This window comes from Stegodyphus dumicola, chromosome 12 (assembly GCF_044657685.1).
Source record: "Stegodyphus dumicola isolate Sdum_Otavi_A_Nest chromosome 12, ASM4465768v1".
Classification (NCBI taxonomy): Eukaryota; Metazoa; Arthropoda; class Arachnida; order Araneae; family Eresidae; genus Stegodyphus; species Stegodyphus dumicola.
The window spans coordinates 43729695-43743899 of NC_140779.1; the positions used below are offsets into that span (position 1 = coordinate 43729695).

The 14205-nt window shown below is 32.0% G+C and overlaps 1 protein-coding gene across 2 annotated transcripts in view; it reads left to right on the forward strand.

The window, feature by feature from the left end:
- LOC118198978 (peroxisomal targeting signal 1 receptor-like) overlaps positions 1–14205 on the forward strand; it is a 159956-nt gene that overhangs the window by 6419 nt on the left and 139332 nt on the right. For both annotated transcript variants that reach the window (XM_085827671.1, XM_085827670.1), the window contains exon 2: positions 10788–10977. In XM_085827671.1, the coding sequence (XP_085683797.1) occupies positions 10885–10977 (93 nt within the window). In that variant the 5' untranslated portion in view covers positions 10788–10884. The remainder of the gene's footprint in view (positions 1–10787; positions 10978–14205) is intronic.

Genomic DNA, 14205 nt, shown 5'->3' on the forward strand with positions numbered 1-14205 from the left:
AATCTGATATACTACAAAAAAATAGATTTACTACTCTTGACACAGAGCAGATAAGAACCGAAAATAAATCTTCAGGAAAAATCCCACCAATCGTTATCACTGAAAGAAATCCGGATTGGAAATCTATTCTCAAAATGTGCATGCAGACATGCAAGGATAGCATCAAAGCAGACAAGAAAAATACAGCAATATACCTTCAAACCAAAAATTCTGATGACTTCTAAAATTACAGTAGAAAAGCTTAAAAAGTCAGGCATCCAATTTCACACCTACCAATTAAATAATGAAGCTACTCTTAAAGTTATTTTGAAAAATATGCCTTGCACCATCACTGAATTAGAAATACAAGACGACCTTTCCAAAAGAGGTTTCCCAATAATTAAAGTAAAATAATTTTCAAAGAAAATAGAAAATCATAAAATTTTACTCCCGATTTACTTTTTCGAACACCGTGATCCAGCAGGAGAAAATATTCATAGACTCAGTAATATTTTTGATTTTAACATTATCATCGAAAAATACGCCGCCTAGAGAAGACCCGTCCAATGTTATGATTACCATGAGTTCGGCCATTCTCAAACAAATTGCTTTAAACAGATTAAATGTGTTAAATGCACCGGTAACCACAGAAGTAATATTTGCACTTTTAAAGAAAATCAGAAATATAAATGCTCATTTTGCTCTCAAGAACACATATCGTCTTATGGTTGTGAGGTTTATAAAAAAAGATTCGAAAAAATAAAAGTTCTGCCACCCCTCACCTACAGAACAAGATTTTACCACTATGCTCCTGAATACTAATGTAAATCACAGTAAAACCTTCAATAACCCGAAAGTTAATTACAGTGCTACATTATAAAATACATTAAATTCAGAATAACAACTCTGAGAAATTCTTCAATATCCTAAATTTGTTAACTCCATTAATCAGCTCACAGAAATAGCACAAAAACTTCATACCTCTCACAATCCCACCCAGAAGATGTTACTGGCATTTAGAACAGTTGAATTATTCATGAAGTTCTCTGAAGAAAATTGATTCCCAGCTGAAGATTACTATCTGAATTTTTATTACGTCAAATTGTTAAGACTTTATCTAATTCTTAGTAGCATTTGCGATGAACCTCGCATGACCTCTCTGCGAATTTCGATTGGACGTTCAGTTACAATTTCTACCTCACTTGTATTAATTTTCACGAGTTATCCTGGACTTTTAACTGCAACCAGCTTACTTATTTTACTTTCTCACGACATCTCCTACAAGTAGTTATGCCTTATTTAATTTTTACGACTTTTCAAATTCATGATTCTCTACAGTATCACCAGATGGTGACACATTTGCGGACTTTATAATTTTAAGGTTCTCTTCACTAGCATCAGATGGCGACACTCCTGCGGACTTTGACTACAGACTTCTCAAGAATCCAATACAGCTAAAACTCATGAACTTTCCACTTTTTATTTGAAGTGGACTTTACTTTTCACTACGACGAACCCCGTAGGGTAAATAACTTCCGAGTAAAAGTCGTTAGACTGAAGACTCATCCTTACTTCATTTCATGCCATATTATAGATTACATGTCTACAATTTTTACGTTTCAGTTTTTATTTTTACAGTATTGACTGCTTAATGTGATCATAGTTAGTGCAATCATTTGGATATTGTTATTGAATTGCTGAGGTCCCATCCATTTATATATGAAAGAGAAAAAATATATCACTTATTGTGATCAGTAAGTTGTCTATTCTGGCTTTTACTAGGAATGTCCTCAATCTGATCAACAAACTTTTGCTGAGGTCAATCTTCTTCCAACTTTCCCATCAACACTTGTCTTGCATACTTGTTTCGTGTGTCGTCTTTCGTTCATTCTCTCTCGATGTCCAAACCATCTTAACATATCTTTCTGAATTCTCAACCCTACATTTTTTTTTTTACTTCGCAACATTCCGTAAAATTAACTTAATAACTCAGTTTTTAATTCTCAGTTAAACTATATACATATGTCGAGTAAACTTGATATTATACGTAATAAAGATACTATTTATTGATAAAATAAAATTATAGGTATCCAGAAACCTAAATTATGATAATGATGAACAATCACTAATGTGACCAGGGGCCTCACTCTCCTTAGAAAGTTTGTGTAACTCGGGTTTGCATGTTTTTTTTTTTTTTTTTTTAAATTTTAAGCATGATTCTAAGGTTTTGTCCATAAGACAACTACTCAGTTTACTCATGATAAGGTTCATGCTTGAAAATGATTGTTCACATGAATATATAGACCTGAATAAGGAAAGAACAGCAAGTGCTAGTTTTTTCAGCTGATTATACGATTCATGAATATTATTTCATGTGTTTAAAATCAACATATCTTCCTTCTCTAGGACTTTCAAAGCAGACCACTTGTGCTGCGAAATAAGCTCACGTTTGTTTTTCTCCAGTGTTTCTATGCCAGCATTAAGAAGTTCAAATTTTGAGCTAAATGGTTCTTTGTTTTTTAAGTCCAGCAATTGGATTTCGAAGTTGCCGATGTCAGTATTAAAGGGAGAAAAATTGATTTATAGTAATATTAAGAGGTTTTTTTAACAAAGGCTAGTGTTGCTTTGTTGTTTCTTAATTCCTGAAACCTGCTGAGGAAAAACTTCTCTCATATTTAAAACTGTTGTTTTGAAATAGCAAATATTAATATCGGAATTATTTTCTTGGCAATGTTTCAACAGGCTTGAAAAGTGAATCAAAGTTTCTCTTTCAAAATCTGGAGCAAAAAGAGATTATTACATCCTTGTACGAAGTAAAAAGGAAGTATTGTAATCGCGAAAAGTTTCGGGCAGCATATTTCAATGAAAATATCCATTTTGACCGCTATCGAATGCAATTTAACGATGTTTTTGTGTGATATCTGTACGTAAGGACAGAATAAAAGACTCGTTTCCTCCAAAAAAATTATAAAACTCCTTTAAAATGAATTCTGAAGAGAATTTTTCGTGGCGTCTGTACGAACGTGTGTATGTACGTATCTCTCATAACTCAAAAATGAGTAGCCTCAGAACATTGAAATTTTGTATATAGGACTGCTGTAACATGTAGATGTGCACCTCGTATTTTGGTAGCAATCGGCCGCACCAAACGTATATAAATATATTTATATATATATCCACTCTGTTACCCGGCTCAGTGATCTCAGTTTCTTTACTCTTATATGTTTGTAAATTGTACATTTTTTGCTTTAAAAATGATTGAATTATGTTGTTTTTATCTTCCAGTTAAGGTTTTTATGCCTTGAGTAAATCTGTATGCAATATTTTTAGAATTATCAACAATTTTACAGTTGTTTAAGTGCCGCTAAGCTTAATTTTTGTTTACTATAGCAGCCATATTTGTTTACATTTGAAACTTAATACAGAATAGGAACAGGATAGTGGATTCAGTTTCTGCACCTTCAGTGTCTTTTTGCCGAGTGGGACCAAAATTAAACTTTCATTTTTGTGCACTGAAAATCTGTCTTGTTGCCTGTTGGCAGAATTGCTTGTTTTTGCATAGAAACTCTAATTTTAATCGTAGAAATGTCTTTTTTGATTTTTTTAACTGTATTTGATTTTTATTATTTTTCTATATTTTCTATATTTTTTTATGACCTTGTTTTTCATGCCAGAATGTCTCTTCACTTTTTTTAACATGCTGTTCCATGAAATGCATTTTTTACTCAGTTGAGACATTATCATGATGTCTAGTATAATGCTTAATGATCTAAATCGACCTGTTGACTCCTATAACAAACTCCAAAAACTCAGTCATTGGAATGTTTGTTCATAAGCTAAATAGTTCTCAATCTCTCTTATGCAAGATTTTGGGAAATTGTGAAGATACCGTTTGCAAATCAAAGCAAAACACAAAGCAGCTGCATAGCAAGAAAGATCTCAGTGTTGAGAAAGCACTGAAGATTTGTTTTCCAAATGTTTATGAAGTTAATATGACAATTAGTTGACCATTAATGTGGCAGAAAGCTGCAGAAATAGTTGTAAAAATGGGAAACATGACTGTAACAAAGATGGTGTTTATGGTTATTTGTGTATGTTGTCAGAAATTGATGTCAAAGAATTTTGCCAACTTTAGTTAGAAATCAACTATAATACAACCATAGATTGGAACAACTAGTTGAGGGAATTGTATGAAAATAATTTGAAGTCTCGTGAAAGAAATAAAGTCGGTGGAGCCAACAAAATTGTAGAAATAAATTAATGTCTTTTCACAAGGAAAAAAAAACACAATATTGAACGGGTTCTTCTGAAATAATAGGTATTCAGTGCTTATACTGCAAAACCAAAGGTGTGTTAAAACATTTATGACTGCTATTCGGAAAAACATTGAGGATGGCAGCATTGTAGTTTCAGACTGCTGGAAAAGGAAAAAAGAGGAATTGAGAAATGCTGGTTATCAACATTTAATATTTCTACAAAATTATAACTGTGAATCACAGTTATAACTGTGAACAAAATCACAGTTATAATTTTGTAGACCCTGAAACTAGATGTCATACCCAAACTGTGGAGCAATAGTGAGGTAGTGCTAAGTGGAGAAAAAAAATCCTCAACAAGGCACTGCTCGCCACCATTTAGACTCGTATTGAATAGAATTTATGTGGCGTCGGTTATATTCAGAAACAAATTTTTTTCTACAGTATTGAATGATGATCTCTCTCTTTTTTTTTTTTTTTTTTTTTAATTTAGACTTAATAAATGTCTGCAGGGCGGACATCATACTGCAAGGGCTTGTTCCCGGGTCAGTAGTCCTCCTTAGCAGTGTAAAATAAAAAAAGTATTGAATGATGTTTTTAATTTTATGCCACCTGTTAGACTGAATTTCATTTTGATGTGTTATTTTTTATTTATATGTGGAATATTTTGGATCAGAATTTCTTAAACTGGGGTTCACGGGACTTGCAGTAGGGGTCGCCAAAAACTTTAGTAATTTAGCTATTTAACTTATTATAATTACCAAATATTTTTACATAATGTATCTGTAAATATATATAAGACAATGCAGACAAAGAAAAAATGAAAATGTTTCGATGTATTTTTTTATAATAGAGATGTTCATTTTACTTTAAAAATGAGAGTTAATGGCCTGAAACTGCAATAGTATATTACAGTAGAAGTGAAAAAAGTTATTGTTTCATTCACGCTTGTGTCGGATTTGTGCAATGTTTATGACGTCCCACAAAACTTTCGTAAATATTATGGGGTCCTCCCACACCAAAAAGTGTAAGAAACCCTGTTCTAGATCAAAAAGAAAAAAATACATCTCTAATTCTTAAATAATAAACTAGTTTTTCCTATTTTGAATAGTATTATTATATAATTTTATACTTGGTGGCAAAAAAGGAAGTGGCACATTTTTAACTGTTGCCAATCTAACAGAATTGTACCCATAAATACACAGTAATATACACAGATATAAGTGCAAATGAATTAGCAAAGGAAACTACCGTTGTTGATGTGCTAATTTACTACACATATCTCGGAATTGCACCTCAGATAAAGTAATAAAATAACAGATTTAAGCATGCCAGTTATTTAATATCCCTTGAAATAGAAGTTGAACTTTTAAAAAAGTCTCTATGAATTGGGATCAATTAGCGCTTGGGTGGGTATTGATGAAATAGTTCAAATTGCAGCATCATTGACAAAAGAAAATGTCCAAGTAGGATAAATCTAAGTACATAATGTGATAAGCATTTTGAAGAAGAAAATGATAAAATCAATGCGTTTCCTGCAATTTCTGAGATGAGTATTAAGATTAGGGGTACATCGATCATATAATTTTTAGAAGCATTATGAATATTTTATAAATTAAGTTTTGTGAAACATTTGCAGACGGTCAAGTATTAATGACTTTTCCATAATTTAAATGCTATAAAACTAAGCATTTATATGTGCATAATATTACTTAATTTTATCATTAGTTAACATTATCAAAAATAGTCCTAAACAAACATGATCACATTATATGGCATCTACTGTAACTTTAATAGTATAAAAGGCAAGGGTTAGTAAATTTTCACTTGTATGAAGGAAATATGAATATTTTCCACTATATATGCAGTTCAAGCACATATACAGGTTATTGTTTGATCAACCATTTAGCACCATCTACTGTTTGATTAATTAAAACATTATTGCATTTCTGTGTTTTTCATATGACGGTTACACTGTAATTTTTTAGATACAGCTTAATGGTGCAACTTACCTGTGTTCAAGAGTAGTTACATCCAACACCAGTACACTTTTGTTGGTGAATTTCAGTTAAAGATTAAATGTTTCAAGCTATCAGTTTCTTGGAATCATTAAAAAAAATCTGCTTTTATAACCTCACTTTCATCTTCAGAATGAATGTTGTTTTCAAATTAATTTGTTGTTTTCAGACTTTCATATTTCAACGGTTGTTCATCAATTGTTTGTTCAACAAATCAGCTTTGTTTACATTAAAAAATAGCCAAAAGTCACGCATAGGAAGACAGGGTAGATGCTGTATCAGTTTGAATCCCCCCCCCAAGAATTTCCGCTATTAATTATGCTGAGTGAGAAGCTGCACTATTATTGTCAAGTATGAGTCCCCTGATGTTCAGTTGAAGAATTTCTGGAAGGCGTAATAGTGCACCAGTTAGCTCATCTGCTGTCTCTTTTACTTATAGGCTTTTAACAGTCTTTTACTTTGGGAAAAACAGTATGGCATATATTTTTTTTCACTGCTTGTTCATCTTTTCACCAAGATTGGTTGGTCGTCTTCAAAGACCCATTATTTTACTTTTTGATCATATTGGAATGTTAAAAAACAGTAATATTTCATCACCTGTTATAATTTTAGAAATAATGCAGTGTGTACCATCATTAAATAATTTTAGGGTTTTTTTACTGATTTTATAATATTCTGTGTTTTTGTGTTTTGTTAAATTATGAGGTAATCGATGACAAATTAATTTTTTCTTTGTGATGCAGTTAAATGTAGTTCTTTATGAATTATTTTATGTATGGCTGTAGATCCAATGTTGATTTTCTTCTGTGTCATTTGGTAGGTACAGTGATTTAGCATTAATTAATATTTTTTGTATATCTGTTAATTTTCTGAGACTACAGCTTATGAAGATCTTCCTGCATGCTTTTTGTGAAATTCAGTAAACTATCTGATGGAACTTCATTTCCGTATGCTAATTTTAGATGTTGAAGGAATTCTTGATGTAGCCCTACCTTTAAAATCATACTGCAGTTATGCTGCCATGCCAGCTCTTTTCCTTTCTTTCAAAATTTATTTTTACTTATTATTTATTACTTAAGTCACTTTTAGAGGAAGACGTATACAGGATTCAGTATTTCTATTAATATCATGAAATGAAGGTTTTTCTGCAATGCAAAATGATGCCTTTGTAGCATAAAAAATTTACGTACCCAATAGTCTATTGTAGATTCTCGAGAAGATCGTGTTTTTGCAGCATATTTATGTATATCGTGCACCATGTGTTTTGAATTTGTTGTATTCATCATTAAATTTATGTGTTAGTTTACACATCATAACATTAACCTGATAATGCAGACTAAGCTATAATGATCTTTTCATGGCTTTTTGCCTTGTTCTTCAAGTTATCCATGTATGCCTTGCTTGGAGATGTCTGATTCCTTCAATTCACTGCACTTTTTGTGACTTCTTGCCACATTCAACATATTTAGTTAAGTCATTTTATGTGATGAAGCTGCAGTTGAACTTGATAGTTAATTTTAGGGAGAAACACCTACATTTTTTTTTTTTTTTCATTTAAACATCTGTATTAGGGATTCTCAACTGGTGGTACGCAAGAAAAAAATAGGAAATAAATGGTACGCAAAGAAGCAAAGTATTTTTAACTATTAATATAAAAAATTAAAACCTCAACATCCTGCTTGAGTTTTTTTCTGTAACACTCGTAAATTTATGCTTTGTTCAAGAGTGGTGGGGGTGCTAGTACTTTGTAGTGGTGGTACTAAAGGTTTTAATTTTTTTTATAGATGGTACGCATTAGTCAAAAGGTTGAGAATCACTGATCTACATGTTTTGCCTACATGTTAATTTCCTCAATTTCAATGAAATTTTTTGCTGTTATCTAAATATAACATGTAGGAACATGATAATGTTTAAAAACCGTATTCTTCTTAGAAACAGAAGAACTAATAATATGTTCCTTGGGTTATTTATTTATTTTTTTTTTTTTTAATTACATTTTTTATATGTTTATGTAGCCAAAAGTAAAATGTTTATATTTAGTAAAATTTTAAGTAAGTTATTTTCTCCTAATCTGTTAGAGTTTAACAAACCCACCTGCAATACATTTAGTCCTGTCTTGTTTATTTCTGTTAAAATTAAAAACAAAATAAAACAAATAAAAATATTGTAAACTTTGTGAATCAGATTTGCAGTCTTAATGACTCAAAGAATAATTTATCATTAAAATTTCCAATGTAAAAATTGTAAAACACTCAAAATTTTATGAAAAACATTAATCCCATACTAGTTAAATTAGTAATATAGTTCTAGAATTTTTTTTTTTTTTTATTAATTACAACAAAATGCAGATGGTTTAAGAATTCCTATTGGATACATTATGAGTTCATTTATTATTAACAAAGATTTAAATTATTATGAAATGCATTTATTGCTTTAAATCACAAGCATCAAGCATATTTATTTTAAGTAGTCTTTACAGTTGGCTTTTATAGTTATATTGGAACTGTGCATTTCAGTTTAAATTACGGTACTGGGAAACCTCAGTTCACGAATTTAATTCATTCTTAATGGCCGTTTATTAACTGAAATGTTTGTGAACTGAGAAAATTTTCTTCATAAGAATTAATGTAAAATGGATTATCTTGCTCTTGTACCATTTTAACAGTTTGTATATGCAAGAAAATATTTCTATCCATTAAAAAATTCATAAGAATTAGTGAGGAAATCAAGACAGAATAATAGTAAATTAGTGAAGAATGAATTTCATGTGTAAAGGTAAACAATGAGTCTGATGCTTCAACAATAACAACATAAAAGGAATGACTTCTACCATCAAATTGGTTGGGTTACCAGGTTTGAGCTATTATTGTCATTTGTTGGTGGTACATTCAAAAGTCGTTAATCTGGACTCGTTGGGACTTCGGCGATTCCGGATTATTGATTTTTCCGGATTATAGATCATCAGTTTAAATCTCGTAAGATGGCATGCAGAAATTCTAAAATTAAAAATATGAAACCGTAATTTACGAAATAAAGAACAATTATGATCTAAAGGGTATCAAAATTTACAAAAAAAAAAAAAAAAAAAAAAAAAAGCTTAATATTTATTTGTTTACTTTATTAAACATTTCTTTCAATGTATGTTGTTTAAGTTGCTTCATTTTATGTGATAATACTTTTTCTTTAATTCTATAAACAGACATAATTTCTTGTTCAGTTACAAAGTTCCGCTGTTCAAGTCCTGTTAATTGCCGTGCCGAGAATACCGACTAACTTGTGAATCGAAATTTTTTCGTTTTCACTAACCTCTCTGTCACATTCTTCATGTCTTTATCCATTTTTTGCAGCAATTCCACTTTTTGTTTGTTGGACATCGAAACATACTTTCGTTTTGTAGATCCTTTGGAAGTTCCAGCATCGGAAATTCTATTTGTCATAATCGAAAGTTCAAGCAGTCTGCAAAAAATAATAAGCGGGATCCAATTCGAAGATTAAGGAACAACGCAATCATTAACATTAACTGAAATAGATAATTAGATAATTTTAGCTTACACCGTCCGTTATACATTTAAATGTGCAGACGAAAACGTATTCTGCACTTGCGCACACGCATATGCGCAGTAGTCAAGGTCTTACGTGCACGCGTAAAACGCATGTGCCAACGCGATGCATGCGCAGAAAGTTTTTAGCTTTGAGGTCCGGATTATAGATCATTCTGGATTATGGGTGTCCGAATTAACGACTCTTGACTGTATTTACATTTACATGGTTCTTTGTGGAAGTGCTTCCATTCACTGATTTAAATCATTGGACAAGGAAGACAGTCTTCTAATTGTGGGCCCTTTGAAAAGCATATTTGTTAATTCCTAAACATTTTATCAAAATTTTCAAAACTTCTCCTATTGTTAAGAAAATTGCAGATCAAAAGATCAAAATTTTTATTATTTTTAAAGTTAATTAAAATTTTTAAAGATATTAAAAACAACAAATTTAATGTGCATTTGATTGAATATTTTTATTCAGAATTTCTAGTTAGTAATGTTCCCATTAAAATATTGTCAAATTAGTGTTTTGAAAGAAAATTTCTAAAAAAATTCTAAAATTACTTTTGAAACTAATTTTATTATAGTGGCTATTTTAGAGAAGTGTTAATAATGCTCACATCAAGTCTGTAATTTCAGTTTTGTATAAATTGTTAAGTTTTAAATATTTTACTCTTTTTAATTACAAAAAAATTGTGTGTGCATTCATTAGAATTAGCATATACAAACTTAAAATTGAATAATTTGGACTTTTGTGTATAGTTTGTAAGTGCATTCTTTTAGTTTTTTTATACAAATCATTGTACTCAAAATTGAAAGTACTGTGTCTGTATTAATTTCTCTATTACATAAGTTTGAAAATCTTTTCAATTGTTTGCTTACCTTAATCTTGTACATCATGTATAATTTGTTTAGACTCTCCAGAGTTTTTGTATAATGTTGTGTGATAAACTTGATAAATATAATTGTATTAATAAATCTTGTTATTCTAGTCATGATATCAAAAGACGATAGGGGGTGGCCAACTCTTGGAATACATGTTTCACACGACATTTGATTGATTGATCTGCAACCATCTCTGGTCGAATTATGGCTATGAGAGATTTGATTGATGGTGACTGTGGGGTAACCAACCCCCTCTTGAAGATTGCTGGCCATTTTGCCCAAAATAAGGGTCCTCAGGTATGGTTAAATGAATTTTTTTTTTTTTGAATCTTCTTTCGAATATGTTAGGAATGATAAAATTATGTAACAAGTTAAATTTCACTTTGCTTGGATTTCTGTTGGTGTCCTTTAGTAGTGAACCACGTGGTTAAAAATATATTTCAGGGTGCCCCTTGGCAATTTTTGGCGACTGGCCAGCAAAGCACAATTTCAAGAAGGCCACTACACAAAACCAAAAGAACAAGTCAAAGAATTGCACAAAATCGGTGTCCATGCACACATCGATCTAATTTCATTTAAAAAAACATCAGAGAATTGCGTAAACTCGGCATAACGCATTGCCTTGACTTTGTCCATATACCCATCGAACTATTTTCTCTTTAAAAAATCAGGAGAGTGATGGCATTATGTAAGGTTAAAACAAAGTTACTCATTTCCAGAATTGAACAAAATTTGTAGCCAGTTGAAGCTCAATATACTATATTTAAAACCACACCATGAAATAACATAAAAAAGGAAATATATATTATCTCATACATGTACAACAGAAAGGAAATGCTGACTTAACCTTATTTATAAATTTCTGTGTCTTCAGTCTGTCACACAGAAAATTTCTTAACAGCATTGAAAAACTTTCTAAAATTATCTGAACTAAAATGTACATATTGCCATTGCCACATAAATTCACAAAAATAAGAGTGAAAAATATCGTCCATGGTGCCAGACTGTCAATGGCATTTCTTCCAGAAATCCCTTTTTATTATAAGCCCACCAGCGACCGAACGGTAAAGACTCTGAACACTGGTAGTTCGGTCCGAGGTTCGAATCCTGCAAACGGGCTGGCTGCATGGTTATTTTCGTGGTTTTTCCCCATGTGTAACGTGTATACGAGCCAGTTTCCCTTAGAAAGTCCTCCACGAACGCATCCCTCCCTTTAGGCAGATAGCCCTCGTGTGCTTTGCCATAATTAAATAATCCAATCCCTTTTACATTCCACATACATTTAGTAGTGTTGATATGAACTCCGGTTTCCAGATCCTTAAATGTCACTGCATGATTTACTGAGAAGTGAACGAAGCCATTATCAAAAATACAGTCGTATGACATCTAGCAGTTGGATTCGATCATTGTTTCAGATAAAATATTCCATTGAATTACATCCAACAAAGTTTCTTTTCTTCTGTCCTCAAAAAACACCTTCTGTTCTCTTCTTGTTCTATACCACCAAACACCCAGTTTATCACCAGCAGCCATTTTACGAGGCAAAGCACAAATTTCCTAACCGACATACAACTCAGAAATGCCTCTTACAAATATTTTCCCATCATTCAAATTCACCACAATCACACAACCAATCATGTCGTAATAGGGTTTCCATAACATTCAACTACTCAGGTTACCATAAATGAAACAACAATTTGGAGATAAATGAAACAACTTGCCGATAATCCAAGGGACACCCTAAAATATAGAGTAACCAACCATGTTTTAACATCAGATAATTAAATAAGGTGTTTATATATATATATAATATCCACTCAATATATATATATATATATATATATATATATATATATTGAATGGATATTGTTTAGTAATCACATTCAAAATTGCATCAAATTACTGTTCTCCACACTTTGCATATGTATGAGCTTTCTTAAATAAGAACCAAGTGACTTTTCTTGAACTAATTTAGTTAGCTCTTAGTTTAATGCTTTGTTGATAAATATTAACATTTCCATCGAATACCTTCAATCATGTATAGTGTCATAGGGTAACAATTAGAATTGTCATGATTATTTGGTAGAATACCACATACTTGAAAATAAACTAATGCTTGTGGTTCATTTCTTTGCAAATCTTTTAAATGCGTGATAGAAAATGCAGTAAAAGTTAACATGAGGCATACAAACATTATCCTGATAACTTTTTGTAGGTGTCCTTAAAAGGTAAGCCTACCAGCGGCTGAGTGGTAAAGTCACTGAATACAGGTAGTTTGGTCCGAGGTTCAAATCATGCGAATGGGCATTTTTGTTTCCTTATAAGTCTCCACGAAGGCATCCCTCTCCTTAGGCAGATAGCCCTCGAGGCTTTGCCATAATCACACACACACACCTAAAAAGGTAATCCAGTGCAGGTAGCTTTTGCTGTAATTGGTATGCAGTTGATGTTGAAATAAAGAAAGAAGCCTTCCTTACCTTCCTTTAACCTTCCAAATATTAACAGGATGTGGGGGATTGCATCTTTTCAAAATACACTGCTGGCCACCCAAATTGCAAAATCAAGAAAGACAAGAGATATCACAACAAAATTTATTTAGTAGATAACATGTTGACCAAGTATCCAATGATTAAATTTATAGACTTCTGTGAAGTGTGGTTGCTTTCAGAATCAGTATCCAGAGAAGCCGCCATTGTTGGAGATCAGCTGCCACACAACTCGGCAGTAATTCAAAGAGACTTTGGATGTGTTCTTGGGGTACAGCAGACCAAGCAGCTTCCACACGTTGTCAAAGTTGATCTGGTGTTGCAGCTTGGGATGTAATCTGGGGTAATCGTTCAGCAACCATGGACCGCATGTTTTCTATTGGCGAAAGATCCGGAGAGCGAGCCGGCGAGGAAAGCAATTCAATCTGGTGATTGACGAAGAACAAATAAACAATGCGGGCTACGTGTGGTCACGCATTATCCTGTTGAAATATGGCTGTGGGCAAGCCCTGAAGGTAAGGAAGGACTATTGGCTCCAACACCTCGGAGATGTAACGAGAGCTAGCTGTTTAAAGTACCGGCAATGCGTATTAGAGGAGTGCGAGAATGATATCCAATACTGCCCATACCATAATACAGTCAAAAGTCGTTAATCCGGACTCGTCGGGACTTCGGTGATTCCGGATTATCGATTTTTCCGGATTATAGATCATCAGTTTAAATCTGGTAAGATGGCATGCAGAAATTACAAAATTAAAAATATGAAACCGTAATTTATGAAATAAAGAACAATTATGATCTAAAGGGTATCAAAATTTACAAAAAGAAAAAGCTTAATATTTATTTGTTTACTTTATTAAACATTTCCTTCAATGTAAGTTGCTTCGTTTCATGTGATAATACTTTCTCTTTAATTCTATTAAACAGACATAATTTCTTGTTTAGTTACAAAGTTCCGCTGTTCAAGTCCTATATTGCTGTGTTGAGAATACCGACTAATTTGTCAATCGAAATGTTTTCGTTTTCAATAACCTCTGGG